Raw genomic sequence first — 25,273 nt, 5'->3', positions numbered from 1 at the left:
ATTGATACTAGGGCTTCACAATTAATCAACATTTTATCAAAATAGCAATGTGGCCTACTGCAATTTTCAAATCGCAGGAGGCGAAATATTTGTTAAAGGCAAAATGTGTGTCAAATTACCATTTTAAATGAAATATTGTCATGGTGCAGAGATGTCCTGGCCTATAGTTTGGTACAGATTCCTGCAAAAATCACACCATTATCATGTTTTTTAATAAAAATGAGAATGATGATGTAAAAAATAATCATTCCCTCTAGTATCGCAAATCATATCTTAATAGAAATGTCAGTCAAAATAATCACAATTAGACATTTATTCAAAATGTTTCAGCCCTAATGGATACTTAAAGGTCACCTATTATGCAAAATGCACTTTTCCATGTCTTTTAAACATCAATATCTGTCCCCAGTGTGTCTACAAGTCACCATAGTATCATAAAAGACCATCCTCTCTTTTTCTCCTGCTCCGTTTGTCCGGAAATGGGTGTCGAAAAACGCTGCGCAGCTTTTCCTTCTCTTCTGACGTCGTTAGAGAAATGTGGTTTATAAACTTTATTCTAGCTCCTCACCCTCCACTCCTCTCTCCAGAGCTTCTCCGGAAGGGAGGGGGAGATAGTGACGCTGTGTTGTTGAGGACGTTTGATTGACAGAAAACGCTGACCAATCAGAGCAGAGTGGGAGGAGACAGGCTGTGAATCAGGGGTTTTCAGACAGAGGCTGAATTAGGCTCTGAGGCAGGCAGACTCAGGCTGCAGTATGAGAAGAATAAAGGTTTTTTTGAACATTGCAGCATGTAAACATGTTCTAGTGCAACATTAAAATACATCTATGAACCTGGAAATGAGCATAATATGTGACCTTTAAGTTGTATTATGCCTATAGGCTCAGTTTTCTGATAGATTTGTTTTGTTGTTGCAAAAAACAGATGGCTTTCTTTTTTTAATGCTGCTTTGAATGAGCCAAAAGTAATGCACTAAAGTAAGTCAGATTTTCCTTAATATTACTCGATGACAAGAGTTATTCTGAAAAACATCATATTTAGTTTTACACTGATAAAGCACAACAGTGAAGCTCAAACAAAGAATGATAATAATACCAATGTTTGCAAATGAGAAAACAAACAAAGAGATGATGTATCAGGTGTATCAATCTACCTCCGTCCGCTCCTGTCATTCTGCGCTCTGTGTATTTATTAAAACAGAAGAAGAAGCATAAATCCTAATCATGCTGTTGCTGTTACATTTATTATTCTTGGGAAATTGATTCATTCTTGATGTTACAGACATAACAAAGAAATGAAAAGAGTCTTGTATCTACAGATAACAACGCTAAGCTACGTGACAAAGCAGTCTGATAGCAGTTGGGCGTAGAATACTGTGTGAATAGCTCAACCGGACGGGCTTTCTGCTAATGTCAACATTTCTGCACCGCACGCCACCATTCAAGCAGTAACAAACAGTCATCTCTGAATGGTCTTTGGAAATACAACAGAAATAATGGGTAAGAAAATAAAATAAAATTGGTGTTTACTCTGCATTGTAGAAAGTGTGCATGAACAGCGCTATACCATCCACAAACACATTCATTCTATCATCTAACCCCGAGTAAAACATCTTTGAAATCGGCTGCTTTCGCCTCCAACCCACTTCCAATCCATCTCTCCATCCTCCCCACCACCTTCCTCCTCCACCCTCCCTCCATCCCTCCTTTCCTCCCTCGGCAGCTACAATTGGAGAACAGCAAGCGTTAATTAGGGCTGCTAATTGAGCATATCCCAATGTTGAATAAAACATGGATCCAGGAAGAGCGGTTCTTTATTACGTTTAGAGGAGGCCTCTGAAGAAAGTTTATGAGCCTTTAATTTATGTTAATGTGAAATCGGTGTTTGTTTAGGCACGCTGCTAGCTGTGTGTCTGCATGCTTCAGGGTGTGTGTGTGTGTAGGTAACACTTTATTTTTTATGTTTGGTTAAGGTGGTGCTTACATGACTAATAACGGCCTCCCTTTTGTTACCTGAATACCTTTTCTTTTCCTATTAGTTGAAGATTTTAAATCAAAACATAATTAAAACGTGTTCTTTGCTGTACCTGCTCACCAATCGACTTTAAATTTCAATACAGCATGTGTACTGAAGTGGGTGTGTGTGTGTGTGTGTGTGTGGCCTGTTGAAGTGCTGATTCAGCGAGAGCAGGAAATGATCCAGCGTGCTTAAGGTTGATCACCAGAGAAGTTTACATTTCCACAAACCTGATAAGATCACGCACACTTAAATGAGAACAGACGCTTGGATTAGCTGATTATCCTCTTGCCTCACACATGCCTGTTAATAGAAACTAAAAGATGTGTGTGAGTGTTTATTAAGAGGTTGAGTTAATTAAATTGTCTACAAGTGAGGGAATGAATTCCCCCATATATTAATTAAACGTTTGTGTCATTGCAACCTGGGGAACAAAAGAAAGTCTCTTAATGTGCTTTTATCCTCATAGTTTTTCTTCTGTCTTTACTGCGTCCTCTCTCTAATTCTTTCATCTGTGTGTGCTAACCCGGCGCTAGCGTCAGCTTAGATGTATCACAGTCAGGCTATTTTTCTTATCCTTAGAGAGCTATGAAAGTACTGTAATCGTGCATCCCACTATCACAGCAAAGTGTGTAATAGACCCACCTATCCACCAGAGGATAGCGTGTCAGTGTCACTTTTTGTCTCGCCAATGCGTGAATATTACACGCATGTATGAAAGTGTAGTACCAGCAAGGGCGAACAAAACCACTACCTTAGGTTTAGGCAACAAAGCCACTTAGTTAGGTTTAGGAAAAACCTCATGGTTGGGCTTAAAATAAGTACGGAAACTAGGTACAATACATCTGGAAACAAGGTCACATAAGTACGGACGTCGTCACTATGTCTACGGACAAATGTCATGAAAAAACACATCAAAAACGTAACTCAACCGGTCTCAAACACCTGGTTGAAAGTCCTGTGTTTGTTGGATCGATCATCCCGCACGTACACACAGCACATACCGCCGGCCTCTGACCTCATGACAGCCACAGCGGACGATAACGTTATGTTAACTATGATGAGTCAAAACTCTGCAACAGCTCAAATCATGTTACTAATGTTAACCACTTATTAACTGACTTACTCCTCTCTTCGTCTTCTACGGGCTGCTCTTCTCCCCATGACAGGAACATCTTGTCCAGCAGCACCTCCAACTTTAGGACGCGCAGTTAGCAGGGCCGGTCCTAACTTTTTTTGGGGCCCTATGCAAAATCTTGTTTTTTGACCAAATGTTACTTTTTATACATAAAAGAAATATTTTTACAATTTAAAAAAAAAAATGAAATTACTTTTTTTTAAATAAAAAAAGAGTTTTGGATAAATTATAAATATATATGAACAAAAATAAACCACTTTTGATGTTCGATTTATGTTAAAGGTCACTTTGAATGATACTAAAGATAATGTAGAAAAACAAAGATTTTACATTTGGGACGGTCCACACAGCTTAGGTTGTATTTCGAGACGAAATGTTTTCATACTTTCAATTTACAACAGACTCAGGTTTGAACCGTGGTCTGGAACCGTTCTGTATGTACGTTTTGTTTGGTTCTCCTGTTCAAAGACGCACAGTGATCTGGAAACTTTGAATAGATAGATAGATAGATGATCGACTTCCACTTCAGTGTAATTTTGTCTTTAGCTTCTCCAAGTACAGCAAAGGTATAGGCAATACACATAACACAACACAAAATCCACTGTAAGTGTGAATGTGATGGTCTTTCATAGCTATTCAAAGGACTGGTCAACTGTCAAGGCTGTTTCCCTCCTCTTGTACATGCTATCTTCTTTGGTGTCTGTCTTTGCTTTACTTCACTCAGTTTTCAGTCAGTACTCGCTCCACAGACAGACAGGAGGAAACACAGAGACACGGGCAGTAGTCAGAGAGGCTCCTGCAGGCCCTGGGGACCTGTTGCTCTTTTCACATCGGCCTGAGCTGCTGTGTTACATTACAACAGGCGACTGCTGGATCGATGCCCACCAGGGATATGTTAGTTGGTGTTTTGTAGCGGGGCAGAGGAGAGGGAGACATTCTGTATGTGTGTGTTATTCTGGTCGGAAGTAGAAGGAGGGGAGTAAATAAAGCTGTGCGTCTTAAGTGTTTGTACGTGAAGATACAAGTTTGTCTGTGCAGAAAGCTCAAGTGCTTTGGAAACCTCCTAAGTAAACACAAACTGTACACACGTGAATATACATAAACATGAAAACCCGCACATCCCCTCCTCCAGGCGTCTACACACATGCAATATCCAAACTTCTTCAGTCCAGCTCGCTGTAGGCTACAGTAAATGTAACCTCTATTCCATTATTTGATAACAGATCAAAAAGGATGAAGAAGAGTCCACCCACATATATATATATATATATATATATATATATATATATATATATATATATATATAAAAATAAAAATAAAAATACAGTATGTAGCAGGTGAGTGCGTGTGTGTGAACATTTGTGTTTATAGTGGTTTTGCCTCTTTTATCTTGCTTCAGCCACATTTCCACTAGAAGAAGTGCCTGCATACATAGACATAGAGTGGTAGCCTCTTGTCTCGGAGTTTCTTCCCATTACGTTCTCCTTCATTTATAATCCTCTGACTGCTCTCACTGTGTGCGTAGGTGTAATGTAATGGAGCGCCAACACACAAACAGGCTCGCTGCGCAGCCAGAGGCGTCTGCACTCGCTTCAGACTCAGGCACGCCGTTTCCTTCCAGTGAAAAACATTACTCACTCCTCTTTCACCCCCCCAAACCCTGTCCTTTCCCCTGCACACACACACAAAATTGACCAATGTGAAACCACAACTGTGCTCCGACCTAAGGGGGATGCAGCAGAATGTAAAAAAGTCAGAGAGGGAAAGATCTTTTAATGTTGCTGCTTTCCTGGCCACTAACCCATAAACACACAAACTTCAGAGTGTTCTTAAAGCCTGAATTCTCCCACAATGGATTTTTACACAGATTTTCTGTCATTATTGTGACTTAAATGGCTATTAGTTGTTAGTTACTGTACTAAAGCTAGTAGCTGGTAACTAGCCAGTAAAGGCTTGCTACTGTACTAACTAGTAAACGTAAAGCACATGCCTTTAAAATGTGACCACGTTCTCATTTTAACAGAATTATTTTGCCAACATCCCCCATTAGGGGTCGTGCCCACCAATGCATTTTTTTTTCCTGAGGCCAGTGTTTTGTTAAATTCTTTGCAATGGGCATCTATTCTGCGCCGAGTGCTGCACATTTGGCGTTTTTTTGTGGTCGCCTTGAAAAATGTTCAACCTAGGGTAAAACGCTGGGCTCGCCAGCTGTGCAGTCGTAGTGGAGAAGGGGTGTTACAAATATCTCAAAAACCAACCGTCACATAGGTCTATTAAAGTACTGAACAAGAACAAGAACAACAACAACGGAGAAGACATTAATATTGATAGAAATGTAATGTTAATTCCGTCCTCTCTTCCTCTTCTTACATGCTTCAGCCTTCCCTTCATCCAGAGCAAGTAGCCTACTCTACTTTGTACCGTCATGTTTATTTCTGTGGATATTCCGTATCGTAGCAACCAGACGCAACCAAAGCATCTCAGCTAAAAAATGGCTGCGCCTCCAAAGCGCTCTTGAGCGCTCGCAGCTGGGCATTTTCAGAAGAGAGCCTGGCGTTTCAAGCTAGGCAAAAACCCTTTGGTGGACACGGGCCCGTAGTGTTTTATAGTGTGCTTTTTACCAAAAGTCTATTCAGCGAACATAGAATTATTTTTTTGCCTCTACGAGCCTTCGTTACACGTTACTTGTTATTGCTGTATTTTGCTCAGGATTCTACACTTTTTATTGCTGATATTTAATATCAATCTTTAATCTCATTCATCATTTCTTCATATCTCCTTGTGTCTTTTTTGAATTTTGATTTCTGTTGGTTTTTTTTCAAATCAATAACAAAAAACTATCAATGTTACATAATAATACTTTTTATTTGCAATGATAAATTCTCTGTTTGATATTTTTAAAGGCTGATTACAGACACCATCTAAATGTGGAACAGACTGTAGCATCGTCTGGTGGCAATGTATGTCTCGTGTAAAGTTATAGCCATTATTACAAGTTACAAACACATTGTAATATGGAGGGAGAAACATGGTTTTAGCTGTGGAGAGTGATCAACATGAAAAACAACAACAACTCTATCATGATGAGGTCATCTCACATGGTAATTATGTCATTATCATGCATGGTAAAATGCAGGATTACATGTTTATTGTGGCGGTGTAATCATCACACTAAATCACAATGACCTATTTTTAATATATTCATAGATTTACTACCTCACAATTATCAGAGTGAATGCAATTATTCTTCAGACAGGCATGCAGAGTGTGTGTGTTGTGTGTTGTGTGTGCATGAGAGGGGATGTGTGGGGGTGTACTGGTAAGATTTAAGACTGTGTAGAGCCGCAAAGATGGAGTGATGGACATGTCACATTCTACATTTAATGGCTGAAATGATATGAAATATGACGTGTTTTTTTGACCAATGGCGTCCACAATGTACATTATGTCAATACACACACCTACATGTATATAGAGACACACAGGGACATTCATCACACACACACACACACACACACACACACACACATCCAGAAAAACATTCAATCTGTGATTGCTGGTGAGGCAGTTAATATTCAAGTCTAAGCTGCTGTCAGAAGGCAGCAGTGTGATTGTGCTATTCAGTATACCGTGTGTGTGTGTGCGCGTGTGTGTGTGTGTAATACCCACAGTCCCCACTCATCATGAAGGTGGTTAAGAGAAAGCCTCTCCCTGGTGTATACCAATCAGGGTTTCAGTCTCATAGTGAATTTTGTGCCATTTTTCTCCTCATCTAAGCTGCCATTTCCCTCGGATTCCCCAGGCTCCACTGTCACACTACATTGAGGTCTTATTTTCAGCGGCTTTTTACACTCAGTTTGACATGTTTTTACTCTGAGCAAAACAATCTAACCAGCATAGGTGCATAGAAAGTCTCTATTCGGAAGATGAAGTTGAAATACTGTGCAGGCTAGTTCAGTTTATTAGTTATAAAGTGATGCACTTGCACGTTGGCGTCAGAAAGCACAAGTGCAAAATGTGCTGTAAGTCTAGATTTGATTGAGCCTGATTCGGATAAAGGGTTTGAACAATTTACTGATGAAGATATTTTTGAATGAAAGGTCAGTTTGTTTCCATTTTGGATATGTTGAGATTTTAATATGTAAAATTCCAAGTGCAAAGCTAGACTGTAGGTTGCTTGGGTTACCCCTAAACCCAGAAAATGAAACAATAGGGTTTTCCATTGGATTTTCTCTCAATTTAGGCAATTTAGGTATCGCCAGCGACCATCTAGTACATGGTGTCATCCCTGATTATTGATTCAAAGGAACAGTGTGTAACATTTCGGGAGATCTATCAGGGGAAATGGAATATGATATTCATATCTAAGTTGTCAATAATGTATAATCACCTGAAACTAAATATCTCTCGAGTTTTTGTTAGCTTAGAATGAGCCCTTCATATCTACATAGGGAGTGTGTTTTCTTCACGGAGTGCAAAACCGTGGTACCGCCGGCCGCCGTCTGACTTCTGTTGCTGCTCAAGTAGTGTTATTATGGTAAGGATGGCCTCTTAGCGAGGAGTACGGGTTTACCACGGTATTGCACTCGGCGGCTCACGTTAACACAGTCTTGGAAAGGGAGGAGTGAGGGGAGAGGTACTCAGTTGGTTGCAATCTGCAACCACACTACTAGATGCCAGCAAATCCTACACACTGTACCTTTAAGAAAGCTCATGTCAACAACGGCCGACACCATCATCTTTGATATATTCAGGAAGCATCCAAACAGTTTTGTAGACTACTCGAGACAGCTATAGTCAGCTAAAATATGCACACCCACAGATAGGATGGAAGCTGCAGGTTATTGCAAATCCAAAACCACATTATAGCTCACCTTTCATCTCCGCAGATATATTTACTTCTGCATCTCCTTTCTCTCTTTTGTTTTCTCTCAGCATTTTCTGCTTTAGGTGAAATTGATTGGAAACCAAGTTACGTACAAAGTAATCAGCTCAGTTGCTCGCTGCATCAGCAGGCATCCGTTTGAATCCCCGAGGACTTGGCTTTGTTTCATTAAGAAGTTAGCAGATTTCACTGAGGAAAATTCAGCATAATGTCAACGTAAGCAAGTTAAGTCATAAAAGTGTTCTGGTATTACACGCTTGTGCTTCTATTGAATGTGCAGTGTGTAATAAAGTGTAAATATCTCTGTCTGAGCAGCATCTTGTATCATATTTCTTCATTTTCCCACACATTTTCTTACTGACATGTTAGATGACGCTTTTTCCGGCGATGCTCCCAACACGTAGTGTCGGCTCTGTGCCTCGTAAACCCCATTTGGCCAGGCTGTTGAATTTCTTCTGAAGCTGCCTTCTGCTTGTCAGTTACTGATAAATCTATTCTGAATTTCATCTCTCTCTGTCTGTCTATCTATTCCATTAGGAAAAGAGGATCACATTTATGTTACAGCAAGTCAAAGAGCTGAGGGCTCAGGGCCTGTCTGTCTGGTGGTGGTCATGAGTGTGTATGCATGTCTGTGTGTGTGCACGCTGCCATCCTCCCGCTCTGATGCTTCAAAGGTCTAATGTTGCCAAAGCACTGATAAACACTTTGTGAGAGCCCTGGAGAGAGACTGCATGTCAAGATGTCTATGGCTGTCTTCACACAGACACACACACACATACACACACCTTCTCCTTCAGAGTGTGTTGCATCAAAAGTATGATCTCAAACTGCCTCTCCTCCTCCCTCTTGTCCTCCTCCTCAGCTCCTCAGTGTTTAGTCCCCGTCTAAGTGGCAGGCTAACATTTCTAGACCTGCGCAACACACAACCATGTTGTTACAGACGCAGGGATGCCAACGCCTCTGGCGCTCTCCTTTCTCTTGAAGGTTTGCCTTTTTAATAATATCAAGGGTAATGGTGCCTCATACATAACAAATGCTACATTAGCTAACTATGCTAAAAATACTGACTCGATACATGCAGATGTAAGTGTGACATCTGAGCGCCGTCGAGTGCAAGAAAGATGATAGTAATTTCTAGGGCTTAATGCTTCGAAGCTTCGCCCGTTGCCATGGTATTCGACCTCCACATCACTATTCGAATGCTTCGTTTTTAAATTTGTTTTCCATTTTTTATATATACTCTAAGTATGTAATGATAGTAAGTATAATTCCCAAAATACCTAATGAAATAAGGAATAATCCCGCAACATTATTCATATTCAACATTAATTATTAGTAGTTACTCTCAGACGGATATCGCTGTTTGTTGTGTGTAGAGCTGCATGTGTGTACAGTAGTGCAGCAGCGTCACTGTCCCAGGCGCTGTAACGGGGGAGATGGAGACAAACAGACAGAAGAACATGTCAGCCTGCTGCGCCGCGCCGTGCCGCGCCGTGCCGCGCCGCGCCGCGCCGTGCTGCTCCGTGAAGCTTCGAATAGCTTCTAATATTTCCATTCGAAGCTTTGAAGCCCCAAAAATGGTATTCCAGACAGCCCTAGTAATTTCAACATTACCTTTACACAGTGTAAAATTTGCACTGTGTAATTGTGTTCGTTGGTACCCTTAAAAACAGGTGTTATCAAGTAATTGCACACTGATTTTACCTTAAACATTGTGTTTCCTGTAAATCTCCAGTATGTGTGGAGGTGGTGAAGTGGGTCAGCCATCAGTAGTGAGATCTTGACCGAGAGCTTGCTCGCTACTATTTTAGGAAGCAATGTTGCATTGCACCATTAGTTTCAATTCGTCAGTTGTCACTGCGCATGAAGAGGATTATCTTCCAAACTGACAAAAAGTACAGGTTCTAATAATTTGTACAAATATATGAATACATGATGCATCACCATCGCTCCTCTGCTCAGCCCCCTCTTTGTTTTTGTTAATACAAGATGTTGAAAAGGGCATTTAGCTTCTTTTTTTTTCCAAAGCACATGACATTTTGCCTTTGTTTTGGTGAGGGGGATCCTGCTTTATCAGGTTAGGTTTTTCAATGGAGAATGGAGTGTGCAAAGTGACAGGTCATGCAACAACACGACTCTCAAGTTACCCTCAAACCAGCAGAACTATGAGAAACTCCTCGGTCTGGTGCGCTGCCCGGCTCAATGTGAAAATAACGTTTTGAGGCACAGGGTACCCATCCTGCACAGCCCTGATGAAAACAAGCACTGAAGTGTTGGATGAGGTTTGGGATGGGATTTTAATAAATGGTGAATAATTGAACAGAACTTTCCCCTCCTCTTTTGGATTTTTATTTAATTTTTTTCTCCCATCATGAATATAGATGGTGATTTGTTGTGTATCCGACAGTACAAGGCATGCTCCGCTCAACACGGATTTGTTTTTTATTGATGCTCTCGCGTGAAAGATAAGGCATACATATTGATAATTCACAAAGTAGATGAACATGTCGCTTGTCTACAATACAGCCCATTAAGCCTAGACTCTCCACTAAAACGCCTTCAGCTGTTACCGTCTGTTTTTCAGCTGATTGTAGAGCGGACGCATTTCTGTTTCGGTTAAATGCAGCATTTTACACATTGCTGCAAAGTAAATTTCCATGTCTGGTTGTTAGTGCTGATCTTGTGATCTTCAGCTTGCTTTTCTGCTAGCACACCTGGTGAACGGAGGTTTGTGACAAGTGCATGTGCGTGGGCGAAAAGTGTGTGTGTATGCTTGTGCACATGTGTACTCGCTCCCACACCACGGCTCAGTGGCTGACATGTTAGACCAGAGTCTGATTGGATTCCACGCTCCAGAAACATTAAACCCAGTGACTCATAGAGAGGGGTTGAAGTGAGGTGTGTGTTGTGTGTAGTCTCTCCCTACACTCTCTTTGAATGCGTATCTAAGCCCAAACAGATCGGGTTTTAATGTCCACCTGTATGTTTGGGAGAGATTACATATCTGTTCCTGTGTGTGTGCGTGCGTAGCTGCCGTCTTTAGTTTAGTCCATGCTGGAGTTCAGTCGTCCTTCAGATCAAGGTCAATGAGCTGTGCCCTATCTCTCTGCTCCATCTATTAGCTGTCCAGCGGAGGGTCTGGGGATGGATGGACAGAAAGCTTCGACCCCGAGTTAAACACAATCACCTGCAGGTGGGGAAGGTTACTGTCAAGATGTAATCAGTTACAGATTACTGATTACCTTTTTAAAATTGTAATTGGTAGAGTAATCCATTGGATGGATGTGTTTAATTAAACAGTGAAGTGTCCAGCTCAGTAACCATGATTCCTCTCAACTCTTGGTTTGAGACGTTCATTATAGTTACTAACTCTTTTATTTTGAATTCCATTATAGCATGGATTATAATTAGAGTTTGTTGACTGTAATCCAATCTATTCCCTGTCACATCTGACCATCTATCCTCTCTGCCTTTATCTGCGATTAAATCTGCCTGCCTTCCGTTCTCGGGATGGGTCCCTTATGGCGGGAAAGGACATTTCTACTCTCAAATCTATCAGTGGATCTACCTCCCATATGCTCCTCTGAGCCTCTGTCTCCCCTCCAATCTCCCCCTTCTCTGTTTCTGAGGATTGGTTTTTGGTCGGTGTTAACTGAGAGACCGCCGGCCTTCACTGATTGATAGAAGTCTTCTTGGCATGTGTCAGTTTTGACATAGCCAGGTGATCGGATTGAAGGACTGAGGTAACACACAGCGGAAGTGACCCTATGCTCTGTAGGGGAAATAGGAAATACCAGAGCAGAACAGTTCCAGGGTTAATAAATGTCAAATATAGCATTTCAAGTAAATTGTGTCAGTAATTTAGAACCAATAAGGCTAATTTCCCCAACTAAAGTCATCTGCGCAGTATTTTTACATTGCAAACTGTCTGATTTAAAAGGAAATATTGTGGATTACCTAACAAGAAAAAGTCCTTTATGGCAAAAACAGGAAGATCATACTTTTTTTTCCAGCACAAACCGCACTAAAACTTTTACAGTTTCTGTAATGGCAGTGGATAGAAGAAGTGAAAGGCTTTAAATATGTTGATCTGGTTTAGTGAACCCATAGGAAAAATAAAAATAACTGAGACAGAGGGCAGGACTGCGGGGCTTGGACAGGTGGCATCATCTTCTCTGAAACAGAAAGCAGCAGGTTTATGGGATCCAATTAAAAGATACTTCACTTCAGTAACAATACCAGTGATCCCAGATACAACAGAGCAGACACTAAAAACAGCAATGGTCTATTTTGTTTATGAAAGTTTTAACAATTTGTCAATTGATTAGACCAGTCCAAAGACTGGGTTGGGTCCCACAGGTGGGTCGCAGGAGATTTTTTTTAGGGTCGCCAAATAAATTTGCAGAATTTCTTCCATAGTCTTGTATTGAACATTTACGCTGTACACTTTTGTGCCACATGACGGAGCCTGAATGTTTGTATTGTTCTGATAATTGTAGCCTACTTATAACATTGAATCTCATATGAAAGGCTAGCGTACATTCTGTTAGTTTGATTGATGAGAGGAAAAAAACAACCTGTTAACTCCACCTAAATGCATTTATTTGGTCTTATTTATAAAGTATTTAACATGTGTATGTTTTCAATAACACATGCAAAAAAACTAAGTTGTGATTTATCAAATATATTTCTTTGAAATGGCTGGTTTACCTATTCAAGATAATACAAGGTGCTGCGGATAGCAATACGAATGGTCAGGAAAATTAATTTACGCACAAATTTGCTCTTCTCACCATTTATAGATAAGGCCTATTGTGAATTAGGTCGAATTGGTGTGGTGTTTTTACAAACTGAATCCCCAGAAAAAAAAATTAAGAAAACACTTGATTACACAGTGCCACTGATTTGTAAAGAAAGAAAGAAAAAAAAAAAAAAGGGCTTTTAACATAATTGACATTGATTTCCTCCTCAGGATCAGGTTTAAAGTCATGAATGAGCCTGGACCTGGTTGTGCTATTAATGAATTATGCAAAGAATCAATCAGAATGATATGCCAAAACATTAAAAGTACCATAAATACAAAGTGTTATTGTCGAAAAAGCATTTTCTTGTCACAATATGACTTTTTCTTTACCTATGTATATACTGTATTCTGTTATCAGAGTGACAGAAACAAAGGAAATAGCTGAAATGTGTTGGGATCCAGCGATTCAGGGATGTGGGAAAGAAGAATAGATGCCTTCCCAAACCTCTTGTATCTCTTGTAAGATGTTGCGGAAGAACGGCTTTAATACAGCCTTTTGTTGCCCTGAATTTCAAACTCAAGCTAAAGTTGTTTTTATCCATGAGACTTAAATTCGATGAACTGCGAGCCCACCTGCCTGTTCCCGTAGCGGAAATAAAGCAATCGAGAGCGCACTATCTTTATCTGTGGCTCAGTGTCCCAGTGGGAACCATACTAACAAGCTTCTTATCCCAGCCACGCTGTTTATAGCCAACACACCTGGCTGACCAGGCTTTCTGCTTTAATAAAAAACTCTTTTAAGCATAAAAAACAAAAGGTGTTTAGTCTGACTATAGCAACACATCATCACCCTCAGGGATGAAGCAAAAATATGTTTATGATTTCCATAAAGCCTCTTGCTGTTTGCACGGAAAGTTTCTAAAATAATCACTTTCTAACTTTGCTCAATATTTGTTTGCACAAAACACCCGGCGTGACCCCCAAACCACCTGAGCGTCTGCCGGGATGCTGCTGATGTTGTTTACGTGCTCATGTTAATTAAATTACTTAGATCTGAGTGGGGATGATTAGCATGCTAGCAGTAATAGCTAGCAGGGAATCCAATAGCCTATTATCATAATGAGTCCCTTCGGCGCACTGTGTGGGTAGGTAGAGGAGAGAGAGAGTGAAGCGGTTATGTTGGTCGCCCAGAGTAGAGAGTTACATCAAAGTGTTTTTTTTTAGCAAAATACATGATTCAAATTGATTTGTCCAATCTGACTGGAATTAGATACTGTCAGTGCTGGGATACGGCGAAGAGGAAACACGCAGTTTGCCAGCAAAACACACAACAACACGCCCTCAGAGATGCATGAAAAGTTCAATCGTCATAGTTTCATCATTTCCCAGAAGTCTTACGATAATGCAGGAGACCAAATAAACACATCCAAACACACAGTCTCCACATGTATTTTCTCTGCAAACATTCCCACACAGATAAGCAGTCGTGAAGGGGGGTGAGAGGGGGTTCTGCACTGCGGCAGGCACCTGCAGCTGTGGCCCCACTCTGCTCATTATACACCTGCTTCCACACGCTGGACTTCTGCTGCACATATGCTCTCGACCTTGTGCTTTTATAATGGTACAATGTTACGTTTATCGTGTGTGTTTCAGTGTAATAGTGGTCGCATTCATTGTTTAAAGGGTTGGGATTTTGTGGTTGCAGTTGAGACCATGTTTATTTATGTTTAATAATTCATAATATGGGCTTTTTCCCATGAGGAAACTTTATTCCTTCTTTTTCGTGGCTCTTTATCTCTGTTTACTTTAACAATTACTGCACATGCTCTCTTTGCTCCGCCACCTGCTACACTTTTCTCTGTCTTACTTAAAGGGATGTTTGCTTTAAAGCGGTGCTCCTCAGCACCACAGGCGCAGTCAGCGGTTTGACTTTAGATCAAACTCCTTCTTTTACACTCACCAAACAGCGAAGACTGCAGAGCAAATGAGGAATTGCCCTCTCTTCATTAGCTCTAAATTTTAACAACGCCGTCTTTCATTCCGTCTCCAGAGAGGGAGAGAAAGACATATTGCTGCATATATTCCTACTTCCCCATGGAGTTAGAATATATGCAGTGATAAGTTATCTGTCCTCTGGCTCACGTTTTCTCTCATCGGCTCCAACGTGCAGTGACGTCTGCCTCCAGACTGAGCTCAAGTGGATGGCTTTATTTGACTGCTCAATTGAGTTTCTTAAATTCCATTTTCAAGACATTCTGTAATGAGATTTATAGTAGATTATATACAGTATAATCAATAGGGCTGTCAAAGTTAACATAATAACGTGTTAACAGCAATTTGTTTTCATGCCACTAATTTCTTTAATGCATTAACGCAACTTGCAATTTTTAGGTTGTAGCAGGCTCAGTTTTAAAGCCAGCTAGTGAAGATACTGGCGTCATAGGAAACTAGAAAACCTAAGCAATCCATTGGTACCGATCATGTCATACTAGCTTGTTGGGAAGGAGGTTAAATAACGCTCCAAACTTACATTGAATTTTGGCGAGGAAAAACTGGCATAGCCATTTTCAAAGGGGTCCCTTGACCTCTGACCTCAAGATATGTGAACAAAAATGGGTTCTATGGGTACCCACGAGTCTCCCCTTTACAGACATGCTCACTTTATGATAATCACATGCTGTTTGGGGCAAGTCATAGTCAAGTCAGCACACTGACAGCTGTTGTTGCCTGTTGGGCTGCAGTTTGCCATGTTATGATTTGAGCATAATTTTTAATGCGAAATGCAGTACCTGTGAGGGTTTCTGGAATATATTAATACTTGTTATGTGTTGTTAATTGATTTCCAATAATACATATATACATATATTTGCATAAAGCAAGCATATTTGTCCACTCCCGTGTTGATAAGAGTATTAAATACTTGAGAAAAGTATCTCTTTAAGGTACATTTTGAACAGATAAAAATGTGTGATTAATTTGCGATTAATCGTGATTAACTATGGACAATCATGTGATTAATCATGATTAAATATTTTAATCAATTAACAGCCATGATAATCAATCATGGTAATAAAATGAAAGAAACGTTGTCTCTCAAAAGGATAACCTCTATTTTTCATCCACCTGTCCCCTTCGTCCTGTAGATGCCAAGGCCTGCCCCTCCAAAGATTTTGCGTGCCGCAATGGGAAGTGCGTGGCGCCGATCTTCGTGTGCGACGGCGACGACGACTGCGGGGACGCCAGCGACGAGGAGAAGTGCACGGCCCCCACCTGCGGCCAACACGAGTTCCGATGCAACGACTCGGAGTGCATCCCCGCCCTGTGGAGTTGCGACGGCGACCCGGACTGCAAGGACAAGTCGGACGAGTCCATGGAGCGCTGCAGCCGGAGGACGGAGCCCCAGAAGCCTCGCTGCCCGGTGGGCGAGTTCCAGTGTGGGAGCGGGGAGTGTGTCCACATGAACTGGAAGTGCGACGGAGACGCAGACTGCAAGGATAAATCGGATGAAGCAAACTGTCGTAAGTCATCTGTGGATATATTGTATTTATGTGGATGGACTGATGAGTGGGAGAGGATGAATAAGTGAGTTAATGAGTGTGTAACTGAATGGACTTCTAAAGGATAATGCTGCTGTCATTTTAATTATTATCAAAAAACCCTGAAGAGACCAAATGTATTCTATCGGCAATAATTTTCTGTGTAGCCACAGCATAATCCCTATGCCATAGAACTCCAACGTCATTGTTGTCCAAAAAAACATGAGTCCATTGACATATTCTTTAATTAAAACAAACATAGTCAGTGTAGTTTTAGTCTAAAACCGCTCAATGACTGCATATTCAGTCTCCACAGAGTAGCCCTGACATCCCTGCACATGCTCAGGGACGCAGCTTTACATTTGCAGTGTTCATTGTAATGAAGGGTTATGTCATCCAATTGCAATGTAATGGTTCTTTTATGTAACGTATCTATTCCATGGCACAAAGACTACACACTGTACTTGTTTGGAGGGTAAATTCATTGTTTTGGGTTGTTTTTTTAATATAAATTTCATGATCAATGTAAAAAGTTAATACCAGCTGCAGGCTTTTAGAAGGCGATAAATGCATACCAACAATAATGCATGTAGTGTTGTGAAACAATGGTTCTGTGTGTGGCTCACCCCTGTTGAGGGAATATACTTCAAAGGCCGACATGCCGTGTACTGTGAAGAAAGACTGCGAGACAAATCTCGTGGTGCCACCAAATGATTGAAGGAGCATGATAACTTGATGATCCATGAGTGTGTTGCCATGCAACCATGTGATCTGTGGAAAGCAGAAGGAGAACTTCTGAGTGTGTTTGACCATATGCGTTTTGTTGTGCGAGTGTGTGCGTGCATGCGTGGGAGGTGAAGGTCCTTCATCAAGCAAGACCCCCCATCTGGTCTCCTCTTCACACTCCCACTCACCACTCAGGGAGATGACAGCAGCCTCGCACATACGACATGATACAAGCACGCCGCGCTGCCACAACATAACACACACTTACACACACACTTTAACAAGACTGAGGCAGAAGCAAGTGTTTTAACAGACACACGTTTACATAGCGATCATACCTGTGCTTACACGTACACACATACAGTATATGCAGATTTTCATGCACATACAAATGCAAATAATGAAATAATTATACAATCATGGAGGGTTTGGTACTTAAAGGCACTCCAGCCTGACGTAGTCACTCTAAAAGTGAATTGCCATACACAAGCAGCTGTGACAATGTATAGACCTTTGCACTTCAAAACCCTCCCATCTCTCCAGACACAATCTCTCAAAGTCATTACTGTGTATTGACTTTGAGGTCCAAATAAGTATGTAGGTAAGTACTGCATGATGGGATAGGTTTTGCCGTGAATATAATATGATAATAAGGTTAAAAACAATATGCAAATGAGCATCACAGTCATAGTATTTAGGGAAGAATCTTACAATTGTACTTTTCTCGTCATCGAATCTTTATTCTTTCTTCATCTTCGAATGTTTTCCAGAACTATATAACAGTTATTCATGGGTCTTCCAGATTTTTACTGCGACCTGAACTTAACTCAAATATGCAAATTTTAACAAGAGTAGGCTATCCTGGTCATTATCTCTTTATTTTTGCTTCTACTTATTGTTCAATATGTGAGATTGATAGATGACTATTAATGGGATAGCTTGGGTGTTTTGAAGTGGGGTTATATGAGCTACTTGTCCATTACAGTAGAAGATGGTCGGCGCGCCTCCGGTTTGGAGAAACAGACAGGAATATCGACACGGGAGCAGCAACAAAATGCATTTTAGCCACCTAAGAGAAAAGCTCACCTAAAAAAATCAATATAAGTTTAAGTATTCGCTATATTTAGAATATTTTCACCGCTTTACCTTGCCATGAGACAACTATACAGTCTATGTTTCCGACAGGGAACTGAAGCCATTATCTATGCTCTTGCCATAGCAACCAGACTCCATTGGAAAAAAAAAAACAGTAATTTTACCTCGCAGAACAAAGGAGTTGTTGGTCTACCGCTGCCACGATCGGTTAGGTTGTTTCTGTTATTGTGTGACTTTGTTTAGTTCAGCTTCACCAAAGTCACTCAATAACAGAAACAAACAAACCAATAGAAGCAGCAGTACACCAGTTACCCCAGTGTTCTGCAAGGTCAAATTTAATTTTTTTTCAATGGAGTCTGGTGGCTTTGGCGAGAACATAGATAACGGCTTCAGTTCTGACAGCAAGTTAAACCAAACCCAGGAACATAATTGAACAGTGATGACTTGTGACAGAGTGACAGCGAGTGAAATGGTCTTGCCTTGTCTAGATGTGCCAGTGGAGTCATCTGTCTCAATAACCATGTTCACTACTTCACAGATATGATGAGACAGCAGCTGCATGTGTACTATTATATGTATTCGATTGGGTCCGTGTGCACGCTCATCACATTGTGAATAAAAGTGGGCGGTCGGAGGTTTGTGTCAAACAAGATGTAATAGTTTTAGATGTCTGCGTAATGTAAATGAGAGAGCAGAGCACAGCTTAGGGAGGTGCAACATTTCAGTGTAAATTAGAAATGTGAGAATCATTGCACATCTCCAGTTTGTTCCCTCCTCCTCCTCCTCCTCCTCCTCCTCCTCCTCCTACTCCTACTCCTCCTCCTCCTCCTCCTCCTCTGTTCCGTCAAGCTTTGCTCATTCCCACAGACCCGTTCTCTGGTTATTATCTCCCATCTTATTTGAAACATCTGTCTCAATAATCCTGTGTTATTTCACAGACATGCTGAGACAAGTGACTGCGAGAAGGGGTGACAGGAGGTTAATGTAAATGAGAAATGGTCAAATCGTATCTTTAGTTGGTTCTCTCCTTTCTCTGCTGCCAACATATCTGCAGATGGCAATCCATTATTATTACTATTCCTGGGGATTCATCATAATTAGCTGAGCTCAGATCCCAATCATTTGGCTGAGAGAATCAGCACATTTTGTGATGGCACAGGATCACGCCTTCCACACTTTGCTGATTTTAGCATTAATATGTGTTTATCTTTGTTTTTTTGGTTTGAGCGTTAGAAGTCTGAGTCAGCTTATCTGTGTGTTCATGTAAATGCGCACACGTCTTGCTGCGTACATGCATTTCGGTGTGGTCGTTTGATGCGTCTCTGTGTGCGCTCACCTACAGGATGTGTACATTTGTGCTCACTTAGTGTGAAACAGTGTGTGTGTGTGGCTGTGTTTTATTCCACATTTCCTGAAACAGTGATTGTGTTGCCGCGCATTTCTGTGGCCTCCACAGCCATTGATCATGTCTGCCTCCGTTCCCTTGGCAGAGCCAGTCCAAAACACAACACATGAATAATTAAACAGCCAGTTAAAAAGATGAATGAGTTAAATAAACCTGCCCTCGCCGTTAGAGCGAGCACAAACAAACGCCCGTATACACTTGCACATACACACACACTCAATAGGTCACTGGTTGTGGGTTTTCCTCAGACAGTGAATGAACACCTGCCTGGTTTTCATTTCCATCGGGGCTTTTTCTGTGCAGGTAAGAGTTGCGTATGACTGATTACTGTTGGATTGGAATGCACTCCAAGTTGGCCTGATTAAAGAAGGAAAACAGATGCCGTACACATACACATCTTCATAGATACAGTTGAGGAAGAGAAATGATGGGTTGGATGTTGTTGTTTTTGCGTTTGTGTGTGTGTTGTCTTCACCTTTACAGGGACATCGCTTAAATTAGAATGAAAGTTGAATTAATGTTTTGGAGGGTTTATCTCTCCATCAGTGACTGTGTGTTCTTTTGAAAATGCTCTCTGCGTTATGAGCGTTGTATCTTCTCATGGATGAGACCAATAGATTCTATTTTCTGTATCAATAATGTAACAGGTCAGCTAATGTATGTGTTTTGTCCCCACAGCCCTGCTTACATGTCGACCTGATGAGTTCCAGTGTGGTGATGGATCTTGTATCCACGGCACCAAACAGTGTAATAAAGTTCACGACTGTCCGGACTACAGTGATGAAGCTGGCTGCATCAACGGTAAGTGTCAGACGAGTACGGGCCGTTCAGTGTGCAAACAACTCCCTACACACCTCTATTATATTAATTTTCACTTATGCACTTAATGTCAAATTTGGCTTTTTCTATCTGAATGTTGTAAGATTCATATTGTACTGCAAAATAAAAGTGGCCATGCAACCCTTACAAATGTAATCTCTGTTGCAAATCTTCAGCTTCATGCATTTTTTAGTCCTTTGTCATACTCGGTTCACCCTAAAAATCTATCCAATTATAAAACTACTAACAAGATTCACAGGGGATGTAGCAGAGAGTAGCACAGATGGCTGCAGTTGGCTGCACTAGTCTAATCTGCCCCATGAGAAACTTTAAAGAAGTAAATCTTGCACTGCTCAAGCAACAAAGACATAGAGGAGTGAGTGTAAGATGCTACAATGTCAAAGTATTCAAATTAGTTTGTCTTTGAAGTAAACAAGAAGTGTTCACAGTGAAACGTGATTGTGGAAAGAGGTTGGCGTGCTTCTCCTTTGCAAACAAGTGACAGTGATGTTTTTACTCAACCACTCACTGCATACGGCGTACACATCAGCTTGAGTTTACATATTGTGATACACAGAAGGACATCATCAGAAACTCTGCATGGCAGTGAACTTGATCTCGATGCCAGTGTTTTGAAGTGCAGCTGTGTATCTGAAATTGATGTTTTACTCTTCACAGTTTCCAAAAAAAGGCACAGTACAGTGAGTGCACCTGTACATGCAATGTTTTTTGTGAGAAGCTGTCATGTATGGCACAGCTGTGTCTGTTTGTGTTTCAATCACAAACCATGGCTGGTATGAAACATTCTGCGGTGACACTTATTGGAAAATAGTTTTCACTCCCTCCAAATTTGTGATGTTGCAATCATTAAAACACCATTTTTCTTATTATTTGTGGCAGTTATTTCCGATTCTTGCAAATCACAACAAACTCTGGCAAATCTTACCAATAACCATCACATTCTGTATAAAATGAGCCAGTTCTAAATCACTGTTGCAAACCAAGGTTAAATGAAGTTGAACCTTACCTTCAATAAATAATCGTCTTTGAAAAAATTTTTATGCTCGATAGAATTTCCAGCCGATTAGACAATTATCAGGCCATTAAATCTGCGTTATTAAGCGTGGGTCAGTAGGGGTAGGTTTTATCATCGATTCACATGGGCGATCACCAAAAGAAGGTATAAAAGAACACAACAGCGACCTCTAGCGACTGTAGTAATTAGGACAGGAGCAAAAGCGGAAGACATGCAAACTCCATATGGGGTTGAGTTCAGGGGCGATGGATGGGACACAAAACACAGGGTTTTCACCCAGGAGACCAGGGATCGCATCAAGTGTGAAACCAACAACATGCGTTAAGTTTGACTTTCCCTTTTGCAACGTAGTTATTTTAAGCCAAAACACAATGTTTTTGCCTAAACCTAAGTGGTATTATTGCCTAAACCTAAAGAAGCCTTTTTGTTTGTGTTCAAAACGTAGTTTCGCTTTCACTTTTACAGCGAAGTAAGCCCCTAATAATGCATATTTAATGGCCTGATAAAAGTCAAATCGGGTGCATCCTTACCTATGGGCTTATCTATATGTATATCTTTATTTATACTGTAGGTAGGTATAACTAATTATTTATTAAGCACTGGCTTATCTAGTTAAGTTCCTGAACATTACGTGTTCATAGCTGAAAAGAGATGTAGTTCGGTTAGTAAAAACCTGACCTCTAACTCTGTATTGTGTTTTGTCTCCACCACAGTTACAAAGTGTGACGGGCCGAGAAAGTTCCGCTGTAAGAACGGGGAGTGTATCGACAGCAGCAAGGTGTGTGACAATGTGAAAGACTGCAAGGACTGGTCTGACGAACCTATGAAGGAGTGCGGTAAGATAATTAGTCTCTGCTTCTCTTCATACATGCCCAGACACTCATTAGTTATATCACCACCTCAGGCATACATGGTTGCACACGCTCATGTCCAGACATCATCGACTAGCTTCTAATGTGGGTGGTCATCAGTCTTCTCAGTAAAAGGAGCTTCATTTGATCAAGGCAGGGTAAATCAGGACATTTCTCAGCTGCCTTGTTATGATCAAAGAGCCAAGCGACTCTGCCCTCTAGTGCGATCTTAGCCAGGGGAACGTGACCGGACTACATTACCCATAAGGAACCACACAGATTATCCACACACCATAGATAATTACCACTTAGCGAGCTTCAGTCACGGCTCTCACATCACAAGCAGTGCAATCCAGCTGCAAACAGAGAGAGGCAGTCGAGAGAGAAACATACCTGTTAATGAAATGTATCAAGTAAATATAACTTGTGTTGTATTTAATGAAATGTTACTCAAGTACATGTACAAGCAGTCTCAAGAGATTACTTAAGGGATCTGCACTTCACTCCTGGTCCTCCAGCTAGTCACATGGGTATAAAATGATATGCGAGAGTGCTGCCCTTTCGGCTGGCTCTGATCTCGAGGCAGATGGATATACACTGTAATGAAATTGCCTTGTAACCATATCATTAATGTGTTGATGTTCAGCGTGTCTCATAGCAAACCTGCACCTCCTCTTTGGTATAGCTGTAACTTACAGCTTGCATTATCTACAACATGGAGAAGGTAATAGTTCTTGAACCAAGACCAAAGCAATGTAAAGTGGTTAAATAATAAGTATATTTACATTCAGTGTTATACACCAAAACGCATCCTGTGTATCCTTAAGGCATAATAAACATTTTTAATGTAATTCATAACTCATAAAACGTTTGCAATAATGCATTTTTTTACATCCATATTTACTTTCTAGCAGTCTCCTACATCCCTGCATTTGTTGCTGCTTCTTGTTGCATTATCACTGCCAACTTTCACTCAGTGAAATAGGATGAACTAATGGTCATAGCACATTCTCTCAAATTTATGACTTTATATTTATATTATATGATGTTATTTTTCCCGTAAATTTACGACTTTAATCTCAGAAATTATGTTTTTTTTCTCTGAATATTACCCTGCATCTCTAATATGCCGTCGCACAGTGATTTCATCAGAGTTACTTTTTCTGCTTGAAAATAAGTTGTTACAAATGTCAACAGTGTCCACATACGTTTGTCCTATTGTATATTCTGTAGCTGTCCTGCTAGATAAAAATGAAATAGTTGAAATAGGTTTTCATGTTTTCACTTTATTTGACCTCAATACTATGTTTATACTGAGTTGATTTGTTGTTATCGGATATAATTCACTGACTAGACTGTAGATTACAACCGCGATTTTAGTTAAATGCCTCAAAGTCTTTACATCCCTCTTTCTCTCTTGTCAGTCTCTCTCTATTTTCTATTCTCGCTGTCTCTTTCTCTTTCCTCTCTGTCTCACAGCAGAACCTGTAGCCTTGAAGCTTAAATCTTTAATGTAAGCCGGTAATGAAGTACCAACTTTAGCTTTCTGCAGCGATCTCTCTCTACTCCCTGGAGGGTAGTTGAAAGACAAAGGAATAAATGGAGGTGCAGAAACAGATACAAAAAGGAAGCATGACTAAGAGGGGAGTCCAAACTGTTCTACTGTTCCAAAACACACACAAAAAAAGTGTGTGTATGTGTAACGATAGGCATCATACTGTAGTGGAGTGGCACCTGGTACACGTGGCCAAGCTCCCTGTTGGAGAATGGATTGATTCCAGGTGCATTTGGCCAAGACGGTGCCCATAGGCCATGAACACACACACACACACACACACACACACACACACACACACACACACACACACACACACACACACACACACACACACAGTCTCTCTTTTTCTACTGCTTTAAAGCTGAATGTCTTTTCTTTTTTAAAGGAAATTTGCACAGACACACTATCTTAACTGGCAGGATAATTAAAATTATGCACACACACAAACTTTTTGCGTTTGTCTTTCTGTCCAACTCTTTCTTTGTGTTTTACCCAGGCTGATTCTTTTTCTATCCAATTTTAGACTGCTGGAGTTATTTAATTAATATTCAACTCTTCTTTACTTCCCTCCTCTCTTGTGCCTGTCCCGTCCTCTGTCCTTCCTCTCTACAGGCCTGAATGAGTGTGCAGACAACAATGGCGGCTGCTCTCACATCTGCAGGGACCGCAGAATTGGTTATGAGTGTGACTGTCCCTCTGGGTACAAACTCCTGGATAAAAAGACTTGTGGAGGTAAAGAAAAAAGAAGTTATGCGACAAAACTGCTGCTTTAATGCAGAAGACCATGACTAATGTACAATCACAGCTTGTCTGAGCTGGTGCCATCTGTAGGGCTATTTTTTTCTGCCCTCTTCTGTTTTTATTTAGATCTGTGAGAAACCATGGGAGCAGCTCCAAGAGAGTTTCATAATGTTTCTAGCCCAGCTATTGGTCATATTCTGGTAAAAGGAACATTTTGGCATACAGTATTGGGAAATGTTCTTGTTTGTCATTATAAATTAAGTTAAGACCGTAGTCTGGGACATGACTTGAAGCAGGGATAAACTGGTGCCAAAAGGACCTCTTTAAACCACTCCAAAGCAGACGTATTGTCATGTTGTATCTACTTTATTTAATACACATAGAATTTGAGATAAATGGATATGTGAGCTGTTATAAGTTGGGTATCGTGACAATAATCACTGGGTGTAATTGAAATTGTAGTTTGGTACCAGGTCCAGATTCTTGAGTGGATCTACCGTACCTATGAGAGATAAGACCCTTTATTTAGCTTCTTTTTTTATTGAATTTATTGATTTAGGACAGTGCGTATTAATCAACATATCAGCAATACACATCAATGTAAATATGCTGGAATTAGCACAATAGCTAAATTATATATATATATATAATACAATATAATATAATTATATATATATATATATATATATATATATATATATATAATTTAGCTATTGCATAATA

General features: G+C 40.6%; 1 protein-coding gene across 9 annotated transcripts in view; it reads left to right on the top strand.

Moving 5' to 3' along the window:
- Nucleotides 1–25,273, top strand: part of lrp8 (low density lipoprotein receptor-related protein 8, apolipoprotein e receptor) — a 205,526-nt gene that overhangs the window by 131,073 nt on the left and 49,180 nt on the right. For all 9 annotated transcript variants that reach the window (XR_012593882.1, XM_074634971.1, XM_074634966.1 and 6 more), the window contains exons 5-8: nucleotides 15,927–16,301; nucleotides 20,224–20,346; nucleotides 22,114–22,236; nucleotides 24,422–24,541. Coding sequence is in view for 8 of the 9 variants with exons in the window: in XM_074634971.1 (XP_074491072.1) it covers nucleotides 15,927–16,301; nucleotides 20,224–20,346; nucleotides 22,114–22,236; nucleotides 24,422–24,541 (741 nt within the window). In the remaining variant the exon portion in view is untranslated. The remainder of the gene's footprint in view (nucleotides 1–15,926; nucleotides 16,302–20,223; nucleotides 20,347–22,113; nucleotides 22,237–24,421; nucleotides 24,542–25,273) is intronic.

Source organism: Sebastes fasciatus, chromosome 5 (assembly GCF_043250625.1).
Source record: "Sebastes fasciatus isolate fSebFas1 chromosome 5, fSebFas1.pri, whole genome shotgun sequence".
In the NCBI taxonomy this organism is placed as follows: domain Eukaryota; kingdom Metazoa; phylum Chordata; class Actinopteri; order Perciformes; family Sebastidae; genus Sebastes; species Sebastes fasciatus.
This window is presented reverse-complemented; position numbering and strand designations above follow the sequence as displayed.